This window comes from Penicillium bovifimosum (genome assembly GCF_028826915.1).
Source record: "Penicillium bovifimosum strain IBT 22155 chromosome Unknown utg000005l_segment0_segment0, whole genome shotgun sequence".
Classification (NCBI taxonomy): domain Eukaryota; kingdom Fungi; phylum Ascomycota; class Eurotiomycetes; order Eurotiales; family Aspergillaceae; genus Penicillium; species Penicillium bovifimosum.
In genome coordinates, this window is record NW_026622714.1 from 1,243,984 (window position 1) to 1,255,733 (window position 11,750).

Below are 11,750 nucleotides of genomic sequence, written 5' to 3' on the forward strand. Positions count from 1 at the left end.
CGACTTGATCTATTCACGGGCTGCTATTTAGAACAATCTCATCAACAAAGACTCTCTGCTCTCCCACCCCCTTTAGGTCTAAGATCCCACCAAAACCAGCCCGCGCCGGCTCATTACCCGTTCCGTGATTGAGATTCACCAACACAAGACACCTTCTCCCTAGCACGCCAGCTTTCATATTGATATAATGCAAGGGCAGCAGCCATGCGGACGAGAGGAGTCTGTCTTCATCAAAAGTAACTTCGCTGGCAGAAACAATGCGAAGGCCATCTTTGTCCTGGCGATAATGGCGGAACCAAGCCTTCCCATCTGGTGAGGCAGAATAAAGTACGATTCTTTCCCCCGGGCTGCTTTTTATACGAAGATCATGGGTGTAGCTCAGAGTAGGCCAGGTTTGCACGAAAGAATGCGGTGGGGGCTGTTGCTCCACAGCAAACATAGAAACGGGCAGCATGACTCCATCTGCAACATCAGTCCATCTGAAACCTCTTTCGATGGTATCTGGGCCCTCCTTGTCTTGTAGGCGGAACTCCGGATAGGGCAACATCAGCATCTCCCATGAGTATTTGTCGATCAGCGCCTGCAAGAGTCTCGTTTTGACTTCTTCCATGGTGACGTTCTTGTCGTAGGTGACATCTATGTCGTCGATCCCCAATGCACCCAATAACGCCCAGCAGGAATCCTTGTCGTGGCGGAACTTTCGGCTTCGCTTGCCTGAGAGAATACCAAGAGGGTTTCGCTTCCAGAAGCCCACAAATCCCGACGACATGAAGACTTGGAATAATCGACGTAACCACCCCTCAGGCATTTCAGACAACAGGTAAGCTGCCGGAGGACTTGGTACACCCATGTCAGGCTCGTAGCCTTGTGTTTTGATGAAATATCCAATTGCCAGTTCATGAGCTAGCTTCGTGATGGGCACGGTGAGATCCGAGACAGTAGCTTGGTCGCTCATCCAGAAATCAGCACCAGGAAGCGTGCTGCCATTGCCGTCAATAAGATCGGTCTCGTGCAGTAGCACGCCTTCCTGTAACGTCCAGCCTGAGCACAACCAATATTCTTTTTCTCGAGCGGCGTCCAGAAGAAGCTGTACTTCCTCAACACGCTTTCGCATGTCTTCTGAGCCACTGTTTTCACCATCCGGTGATTTCAAACATAGCAGCACCTTGAGAGGGGACTCTTCTGTCCATGATGTTGAATGTAGCCAGACTATGCTTTTTCTGGCTTTGCCATATATATGCCTTGATCAAACATTTGGTTAGCATAAAGCAATCATTCAGTGACTAGACAGGGCGGGTGAGAAGAAATAGAACCAACATTTGCTTCCCAATTTCTTCCGCTTGAACTTGGAGAAGTTCAGGGCTTAGTTCTCTCAAGCCAGGCCCTCTTTGAGGAACACACATCCAATCCCACCAAATGTATCGACAGCCCATTGTCTCCATTACCCGCCTTGCCGTTGATAGGGGCCATTGTGTGACGCTAGGAACATCCCAAAGAAGCCCTCGAGGAGGGTCTGAGGCGGGTTTATCCCCTTGGATGTACCCCCAGGTATAGGACACTATCCCATAGCCTTCGAGGTCTAGTTTCTCTTGTGGAATTTCTGCGAAGGGACAAAGCTTCCATTCCTCCAGGTCTAGAAGCCATCGCGGACTTCCCGGGTCATTCGGCGGGATGATTGTAGTATCCATGTTGAGTTATTGGATGGTCACCCGCTGGAGTATAGAGTTAACAAGAGGACAAAGACGCTGAGGGGGAAAGGGAGAATCCGGAAGGAAAAGAGTGTGTTTTTATGCTTCTCGTGCGTATTCCATCCTTGGTTTACTCCACAGTCCCCCAATTTGATGATGTTTTGGTCCGGGCAGCTTGAATGATGTCCACATATTTCCGATGTCTCGATCAGGATAGTTGCATCCCCTAATGTAGTTTTTAATTTTGATTTTCTTTTACATTCTTCTCGTCTTAGCTATGAGGACCACTTTGCTTTTTTTAATGCTATATTCTTAATACAGATAGCATGATCCAGGCTCTGACCAACAGTGGTCGGAACTTGCATGCTCAACTCAACACTATCTATCAGGGGATGTTGTGAGGAGGTCTATGACATCTTCTACCATGAACCGACTGAGCACACAACAATCTTCTTCTGTTTCTGTTGCTTGCGTGCGGATATTGCTTTGTCTGACTCTCTGTCTCCCGAGACCAGCGATTCGCGAACCGCCACGTCGACAGTAGTCCAATATGTGGAGAAGAGGTGATCCACCTATTCTATCTCTAGATCCGTCTGCGGGGCGATTGAAGATCTGTGATATCTCTTTTAGATCTGCGTCAACGAATATCACCATTGGACTGGCTTCTGCCGCTAGTGACTAGCAGGCAAAGGAAGAGGTAGTATTTATTATCATCCAATTATAGCCTGCGTGAATGGATCTTCCCTCGAAGGATAAACGGGGGTGGAGCGTCAGCTGAAGAGAGCTGAAGACAAGCTGCAACGGCGCCAATCATGCACACCGCTGGTGATTGGCGAGGCCCTCATTATTTTATTATTTATTCTTCATGCTTTTCACGACCTAGGTGGCACAGTAAACATGTTCTGGCAGAGAGTCCCTGTCTGGCGTGGATGTTTTCAAGCCCCGCCTCACATCAATCTGGAGCCCGGTAGGTGTAACTCGATCAAAGCTGAATCTGTTCATACATATGTCTTCAAGGGCTATTGGTCGCACTCCCTAGGTACCGATGAGTTTGAGGTCGATGAAATTAAGTTGTGAACCGACCTTATGGAAAAAGTTGGTACATTTTGCCATAGCATTGAATATGGGAAATAATGACCACTACCTAGACCACAACAAACACAAGGTTCCTATCTATGGCCTAGGGAGGCCTTATCCCAGTGTATCCCAGTCTAACATTAAACACCAGACGAAGATACTCTACGGTTTCGCAGAAACATTCAAGGACTTTTCTCTGCTCTTTCTGTCGTCATGACTCGAAAGCCGTCCGATACGGTTAGTAGGTATTGGGAGCCGGCGACGACATGCAAAACAGTAACACCGAGAAAAGTGATCCGAACGGGGAATCAGCTAATCAAAGACACTGGCGGAGACGGCGCCAAGCCTAGGAAGCAGGCAAAAGACCATCACTGTTGGCAGGTCTACTGCCTGCTTGTCTCAGACGAAGGGCAGGTTGTTGCAATTGCTTGCGCAGGGATCGGATTCCAATTGTTCTGATGTTTCTTGGTTGTTCATGTCTCTCTAAGGGGTTCAGGTGGAAGGCGGGGTAGCAGCCTTCCGCCTGACTGCTGACTAAGATACATCACGTGGCCATAGTACAAACAACAATCACCACGAAAAGAGGCGAAAGAGCGGGTGCAATGATTGGACGTAGCACAAAAAATTGCAACCCCACCAAGAGAGGGGCAAAAGCGGGCGAAATGATTGGACGTAGCAGTACAGAAAAGACAGCCAACCAACGAACGAGCAAGATTTTGTCGTGATACCCAAGTAACAGATTCTTAGTTAGAGATAGAGATTAGAGATTAGAGATTCTTAGATTAGATATGGGAAATAATGACCACTACCTAGACCACAACAAAAACCAAGGTTCCTGTCTATGGCCTAGGGAGGCCTTATCCCAGTGTATCCCAGTCTAACATTAAACACCACTGCACCAGATCAGACGCGGCATGTGTAGGTACCAGTGGGATCATTCGGGCAATTCCTAAGGATATAGCCTTGCCAGTTGGCTGGAGCCTGCTCGCCAGTTGGCGGGAAGAATACAAGATGTCTGTTGATCTTGCGCTCAAGTTAGCATCATCAGCTACAAATTCGCCCAGCCCACAACTATGAAGCTTGACGTCTTGACCAATCTCCATTCAAATTGGATTGCCAATCCTCAGAGATTTCCGCAATTCGCATTTAACCTAAGGAGCCTTTTACCTTCCCACCCCAGGTTAGACCCGCTTCTCACTATGGCCCTGCAACCTGCCATAGCTTTTCCCCTCCTGTTCTGCCACCGCCTTGTCCGCTTCTTCTCTTCTCCGAGCTTTTCGTTCACTGCATGTGGCCTAGTCGAATTTTCCCCACTCGGAGTCACTCTGATACGTGCATCGATAGATCACGAAACCCCATGTTTAAGTTTTGAATTTGTCTTTGTCGAGAAGTCTCTCAAGCATGTCGGCACCCAGCACCGTTCATCCAGCTTTCAATTTCGGGAGTTCGTCTAGAGGAATCACGTGGTGAAGCTATGTTTGTCGAGAACGGGGTTGAAGGGCTGAGAGGTGGCATTATATGCACAGGGCAAATCTTCTGAGCTGGAAGACGAATGACACTGCGAGGGAATCTGATTCAAATACTTGGTTATAGTTAGCTAACTCAGTAATAATATAAAAGTCCAAGACTTAACTAGAGCTATCAAGCTATCAAAGGGTTACAGCGTCATGTGCCCCACTTTCCAATCGGTTCCATTCCCCTCACGGCTGACAAAAGCTTCTCTCGTAAGGCTGTTATTAGCCTGTTAACCCTTCTCTTTTCTCTCTCCCTCAATGTTCGCTCGTCTTTCTCGTCTTTCTCCTGGAATCCCCAAACAGAGATTCTTTGTACCAATCAGTACGCCCAATTTCATCTTGATTCCCAGCTCAATTTGTTGACAATCCCACCAGGATCCCTAGCAACCATGACTACCGATACCGCCACCTATAAGCTCAACCGTTCGTGGAACCCTGCGAAAATACACATCGCTAGACGCTGACACAATGGAATACAGACACGATGATGCGGGTCAAAGACCCGCAGCGTTCGGTGGAGTTTTACCAATTCCTTGGCCTGAGCTTGGTCAACAAGATCGACATGCCCGAATGGAAGTTCTGCAACTACTTCCTGGCCTACAATGGTCCGGCCTCCCTCCAGGGCGATCGTCACTGGACCGATCGCAACGCAGTGCTGGAATTGACTCACAACTACGGTACTGAAAACGACCCCAACTACAGCGTGGTGAACGGCAACACAGAACCCCACCGCGGCTTCGGTCACATTGCTATCTCAGTCGACAACATCGAAGCCGCCTGCAAGCGCATCGAGGATGCTGGCTACCCCTTCCAGAAGAAGTTGACCGAAGGCCGTATGCGCAACATCGCCTTCGCCAAGGATCCCGATGGATACTGGGTGGAGATCATTCGCCGCTCCGATGAGGATCTCAGCACTACCACCGACCCGGGTAGCTACCGCTTGAACCACACCATGCTGCGCGTGAAGGATGCCGAGGCCAGCTTGAAGTTCTACCAGGAATCTATGGGCATGACTTTGGTCCGCACCATTGAGAACCCGGATAACAAGTTCAACTTGTACTTCCTGGGATACCCTGCCTCCAACCCCGAAATCAAAGAGGACGCCAAGAATGGAGTGGCCGAATGGGAAGGTCTGTTGGAGTTGACCTGGAATTACGGCACGGAGAAGCAGGAGGGCCCTGTCTATCACAACGGCAACACCGAGCCCCAAGGTTTCGGTCACATTTGTAAGTGCATGATCACGCGACTTTCTTTGGTTTTATTTTCTAACTCGACCAGGTATCTCTGTGGACGACCTCCCAGCTGCATGCGAACGCTTCGAAAACCTGAAGGTTGACTTCAAGAAGCGCCTGACGGACGGACGGATGAACAACATTGCATTTATTTTGGATCCCGATGGATATTGGATTGAGGTGGTACAGAACGAGAAGATTAAGCGTACCTCCAACTGGTAGATCATGTAGTGTTAGCTGCGTACATAGTCATATTCCCCAGTCCACAATTGAATTGAACGCTTTGGACCGCTTTGCCCAGGCCCCGGTTTTGCTTATCCCCGCCACTATTTCATAGGCCAAGGTGGACCCTCTTCACCCCACATCGGAGACCTCAAATTCTCAGACTTATAACTTTCTTGACGATGGCTGAACGATGACTATCCCGACCCTCGATGCGGGATGAATTAAATCCTTTTGTTCTGGCCTATCTGTTTGCATCTGCGGGGGGCTTCATCCCCAGGCGTCAGCCGAGCCACAACTCTAAGCGCTCAGGCGGTTAGTAACTTAGAAGACTCGCCAGAGAGGTGGCTTCAAACTTGGGAACGATCGAGACCATGTCGTCTGACGCAGGAAAAACGAAAAAGACGCCCCGGAAACATGTTACTACTGCATGTGTGCCCTGTCGGGAGAGCAAGATTAGGGTATGCGCCCTGGCATGAAGCATACAGCTTCACTCTGTGTAAATTTTGAGCCGAGTGTGATCTAACACGGCACTTACTACCAGTGCGATGGGGCTACTCCGCATTGTCAAAATTGTCAGCGCAAGGGAAAAGAATGCAAATATCAACATGGAGATGACAAGCGCAAGTAAGTGCCATATTTTCGAGTTTTGCAGTCAGTGGCTTGCCACAGCTGCCAAGAGTGCATTATATGTTCGACTCGGATTCCTAACATAAGATATGAAATCAGAGTGTCTCTTCGAGCAACCACCGAATTGTTCTCGGCCAGAATCGACCAGCTGTGTCAATTCATCCAAGACAAGGGGCTAGAGCCGCCGCCAATGGACTCAGAAGATGAAGCTGCTATGAACAAAGTCCTGGATACTCTCCAAATTCCACATAGACTCAAAGCTTCAAGCTCTACAGGCGAAAAGCCATCGGAGCCAGTGGCGAGAAATCACTCTTCGGCCAAGAACCTTCCTGCTGATAGTCTCAAGGAACAAACCCCGCCAACTAACCCCGGTGCTTCTGGGGTATCTCCAGCGCAAGATTCTATCTCGGATGAACAGACGCTCTCACCGGAGGGCTGGAACCCCTTCGGGATGGTCCGAGGTGCTTCCGACAATCAGAACTTCGTTCATTGGGGTTTCACTCTTCCAACGGCAGAGAGTCTGGATAGTATCTATGCAACTATGAATGACAGGCAGCGACCAGAAGCTTCTACAATGACTCAAATACCCGTAAATACAGGACTAACCCCGGATGGCTATCAACTGGGCATGGACATGATTCAGCCGGGCCCTTTGCACAGCCAGCTACCGCAAGACGCAGACAATGACTCCGACAGCGAAGAAGAGGACGAAGCTGAAAATGACGTTATCGAGCAGTTATCGCACCGAATTGGCACTCTGAAAATTGCCGGGGATGGCCACCTGCGCTTCTACGGTGCAACCTCCAACCTCAACTTGGTCGATGTGTCTGCGACGCAGCAGCGGCAGAGACCAGACGCGCGCACTGTGCGCCACGATGGGCAGGATATTCTGAATCATCTTCGGGTTGGTCAGCCGGTTGATCAGGCGCTGGAGGATCATCTTGTCGAGCTGTATTTCACCTGGCAAAACCCGAGTACATATGTCGTTGACAAGGAGATGTACATGACGGCACGACATAAATGGCGCAACGAGTTTGACGATACTCCATTCTATTCGGAGGTTTTGACTAATGCAATGCAAGTTTGCGATTTTCTTCTTTCGTTCGTCGAGGGGTTCACTAACTTAGTGCAGGTGTGCAATTGGTAGTGCCTTCGAGGCACGCTATCACCCCACCTTCATCACATTCCCCAAATCGCTCTCTGAGTTCTTTGCAGACCGTGCTAAGGCCCTGCTCGAGATCGAACTTGATTCTCCCTGTGTTGCTACTGTACAAGCGCTCGTTATCATGAGTTGTCATGAAGGCGCATCGAGTCGTGATGCTCGAGGTTGGCTATACAGTGGTGAGTATATATCTCCATGATATGGCCGGTTAGGCATCTGGGCTCGTCTAATTATAACAGGAATGTCTATGCGACTTGCTTTTGATCTTGGACTACATCTAGACATGGAGGCGTACGTCAACAAGGGCGATATTACCCAGTTCGAGGCTGATGTACGCCGTGCAACGTTCTGGGGTAGCTACGTTGCAGATCAGTGAGTCTTTATTTATTACGTACTCTCAATATTAGTCCCTCTGACAATATCCAGCTTTTGGGGCTTCTACCTGGGCCGCCCATTCCGCATGAACGCCGGAGACATAGGAGTCCCGAAGCCTGCCTCTGCTCCTTACGCAGAAAAGGATGAAAAATGGCATGCATACGGACATCAGCCTGCTCATGGTCTCCTTCATAACAGTCTGGATAATCCGATCGAGTTGATTTGCAGGCATTTCGTCGTTCTATGGGAGATGATCTCCCCAGTTGGTCATATCTTGTAAGTCACCTTTATTCCGGTTGGATGCGACGCTAATATACGGGCATGACTTCAGGTATGGATGCTCCAACATCTCTCGACATGACCTGCAAAGAATCTGCTACCGAGTGACGGAAGATTTATTCGCCTGGAAAGCCAACCTCCCTTCCAACCTCGAAATCGACCTAGACGACGATACATCTCCAATCCTCCCCCATCTCATGATGCTACAGTGAGTTTGTTTCAGCAGGAGACACCAGAATAGACCCTAACCCTGGCAGTATGCAATACCACCAAATCATCATCTTCTTCCACCGCCCCTGGCTCTCCAAAAGCTACATCCAACCCCGCAGCCCCCGTCAGGGCCCCGGGTATCACCACGCACGACGAATGTGCGTCGAGTCAGCCACCGCCATCGCACGACTCCTCCAGCTCTACGAGAAACACTACACCTTCCGCCGCATGAACAACCAAGTCGTAGCGATAATATTCAGCGCAGCACTCATGCTGTTATTCGTCACCGTATCCACTTCCCCGGTGAGTCCTGGCAAGCCAGGCGACAGCCCGATATACCCCCGCAGCGCCGAAATGGTCGCATATCTCAACCTGTGCTTCCGCGCCCTGGATGAACTAGGACAGTCATTCGAGAACGCCAAGCGAACCCGCGATTACCTGGTAGCTCTCCAGCGACGTTGGCAGGCGAATATGAGCCGATCGGGCTCTGCCACGAAACGACAGATCAGCAGTACTAATTTGCCGTCTATGGGCTCACAAAGGCCGGCTGTACAGCATGGTCGTTCGACTGCTGGTCAGGTGGTAGATGGCTCGCGGAAGAAGTCTCGCTTGTCGGCCGGAGCTGCTCATTTGCAGTCCACTGTTCCTGTGACGTCTAACCGACATCTTCCGCCTCGGCAACAGCAACAGCAACAGCAACAGCAACCTCACTATCTTGAACAAATGTCGTTCCCCGTGACTGATCCCCAGATGAATAATCTGGATTGGATCCGTAGCTCGGATATGCACCTGTTGTCTGAAAGTCAGCATGCCAATGCCGTCGATGGGATGGGCCAGGTTCCTTCGCCCGGCATGCTCGCGGACATGGGAGATATTGATGGGTGGTGGGCATCGGATGACTATGTTGGATCAATGGACCATGAAACGAAGTACACCGTACAGCGACCTGGAGAACCTTAACCATCATGTCCATATAAGCTTGGAAATAAGCATGAGAGAAGATGTATTCTTCAAACAAACCATACCTCCAGGGCTATCTTGAAATTTCAGACCTTATAGTACATGTTTGTCTGTTGTTTCTGAATCCTGGTGAATTCTTTGATACTGCATAAGATGATAAGAAATCAGTTCGTAGATTTAGCGTCTGCTGTTACCTTGGAAGGTGTACTGATTGAAACGTTTTCAGGCGCAAGGCCCGGCGTCATGAACCTGGAAACCCCCTCCTTTTCAAGGTTCGTTCCCTTGAACGATAGGTAGATACTGTGGGCACGTATCAAGTCCGTACCCGATTATGTACGGTAGGGAGGAGGGTAGCAGGGTTATCACTCATCCCTGCTACTGCGGAACCGCCAATAAATCACACCGCTAGGTAGATGTCTGTTCTACCCGACATGTGTATGTGGTCTGCCCTTTTCATCCCCTCTTCATCCTCCTGTGAAAGCCTAGGTTCGATTGTTCTCACCAGTGCTCATTCTTGTCTAGATATCTAAACATGTCCACCTTCATGATAATCCCCCTAAATTCAATCCAAATCATCCATATCCCCCCGAAACACCCGCCCAAGCCACCCACCCACCTCCTCATCTGCAACATGCAAACCCTCCACTCTATCCAACCCAACCCTCCTCTCCCCAACTCCCTTCTCCCTCCCCCAAAAACAAGCCCTCCGCATAGCAGAAACCATCTCATCCGCCTGTCTCCGCAAAACCAACCCCCCACCCCCCTCTCTCCCCTTCCTCTTCACCTCGCCCACACCATCCCTAACCAAAACCTTAACCAAAGGCAATCTGGTCTCTAGTCTCTTAACCCCAGTCCCAACCCCAGCCCTAGACCTCGCACCCCCACTAAGTCCATAATCAAGCCCATAAGGCGGCCACCGCGACAGCGCCTTTCGCCGCCGCGGAACCGTCCCACTACCACCCTCATCATCAACACAAGTCCCCTCAACATCCGAATAAACCCCCGGATCCAAACCAGACATGCTATCCATCTCGTACACACCCATCTCCGTGCCGCTCTCCTTGAGCACGGGAACCGGGTACCCCGGCCCAGTCAGGTACTGCGGGAACGAGCGCGGAACGTCCCGGCCCGCCGAGCGGAGGAAGAGAATAGGCGAGGCGAAGGAGTCGAAGTAGCGTTCTGGTGATGAGAAGAATTTCTCGCGGGCGTGGAGAAGTGGAACGAGGTCCGGTGGTGCTGCTTTTTTCCTTGGGTGTCGCTTGTGTTTTGGTGTTGGGGGAGTGCTGAGTTCTTGGTCTGGGTCTGGGGACACGCTGTCGGTTTCCCGGATGCAGTATTCGTCCAGACTGGGCCAGTCGCATATAGGTTCTATGGCAGCGACGGCTTGGATGGAGCGTGCTTCGGTGAGTGATAGCATTAGGGCTAAGGAGGCGCCGATGTGGGTGCCGAAGACTGTTAGGCGGGATGGGTTGAGGGTTGACTGGATCCAGTCGAAGCCTGATAGGGTGTCGTGGACTGGGGTTGGGTATTTGTGGGAGGTTAGGGGTTGTAAAGGCTCCAACCCTTTTGTGAGAAGAGGTGTATCTGCGGATGAGGCGGTGGTGGTGGTTTGGATATCCCCAAGCCGGTAGTTGACTGTGACGACCACCGCAGATGTGGTGGATGCTAGGGTACGTTGAGGTGAAGCTTTATAGGCTAAGTTGCTGAGTTCATCGGTTTTGTGATCAACCTTGGAACTTGAGCTTTCACTTTCATCTTGAGATGAGATGGTCCCTGTATCCTGGAACAAAGGTCCTGGGGGAGATAGAGGATCACATTTGGGCTTTCTGGGGATTGTCCCTGATCTGACCGGCTTAATTTGGTCGGTCGCGTGATTCTAGAGCGAAGTCAGAATTTATGTCTAGATTTAAGTGCAATGTCGCTTACTGTAGAGAAATTGAGCCGCTGGCTCCAACAGGGATGGTAATTGTCTCATCACTGCAATCGGTTGAAGTGGAATATTGGGCGCGTCGAAAACACACGGAGATGCAGGTCGCTCCTCTGCTGCGGTTACTGCGGTGCAGAAAAAGGGCTACGCCACGCGATGAGCAGAGTATAGCTCGCATAGTGAAATCCAAGCCAGAATTGGCTGTTTGATGGACTTTGTCAAGGTCCGAGTCGTTGGGCGATCCGGAGGTGTTGATGCCTGAATGGTGAGGCCATCTACACCCCTAACTACACGCGGGCGATGAAATGAAACTGTCCAAATACCAAAGTTAAGAAATCTATCGTGAGGGAATTGTTGTATAAGTCCTCCGATACTAACCAACCGATGACCACAAATACAGGCGTCGTGTTCCACAGAAGCAGGAAAGGTACACATGAGCTACAATCTTCTTTTGCTTCACAAATGGAACATAAA

General features: G+C 50.2%; 4 protein-coding genes across 4 annotated transcripts; 2 read left to right on the top strand and 2 right to left on the bottom strand.

Annotated features, from left to right (window-relative positions):
- Positions 1-13: 13 nt before the first annotated feature.
- N7515_005649 (uncharacterized protein) lies at positions 14-1,114 on the bottom strand (the record flags this gene model as incomplete). The annotated part of the gene is made up of 1 exon (XM_056666393.1): positions 14-1,114. The coding sequence occupies one exon, from the start codon at positions 1,112-1,114 to the stop codon at positions 14-16; it is 1,101 nt and encodes a 366-aa protein (XP_056519989.1).
- A 3,554-nt stretch (positions 1,115-4,668) lies between these two features.
- Positions 4,669-5,733, top strand: N7515_005650 (lactoylglutathione lyase GLO1; the record flags this gene model as incomplete). The annotated part of the gene is made up of 3 exons (XM_056666394.1): positions 4,669-4,702; positions 4,759-5,505; positions 5,558-5,733. The coding sequence occupies 3 exons, from the start codon at positions 4,669-4,671 to the stop codon at positions 5,731-5,733; spliced, it is 957 nt and encodes a 318-aa protein (XP_056519990.1).
- Positions 5,734-6,553: 820 nt separating this feature from the next.
- On the top strand, positions 6,554-9,349 carry N7515_005651 (transcription factor domain-containing protein; the record flags this gene model as incomplete). The annotated part of the gene is made up of 6 exons (XM_056666395.1): positions 6,554-7,464; positions 7,511-7,704; positions 7,765-7,897; positions 7,952-8,176; positions 8,232-8,387; positions 8,437-9,349. 6 exons carry the CDS (start codon positions 6,554-6,556, stop codon positions 9,347-9,349), a joined length of 2,532 nt encoding a protein of 843 aa, XP_056519991.1.
- Positions 9,350-9,911: 562 nt separating this feature from the next.
- Positions 9,912-11,324, bottom strand: N7515_005652 (uncharacterized protein; the record flags this gene model as incomplete). Its single annotated transcript, XM_056666396.1, has 2 exons — positions 9,912-11,143; positions 11,276-11,324. The coding sequence occupies 2 exons, from the start codon at positions 11,322-11,324 to the stop codon at positions 9,912-9,914; spliced, it is 1,281 nt and encodes a 426-aa protein (XP_056519992.1).
- Positions 11,325-11,750: the final 426 nt, after the last annotated feature.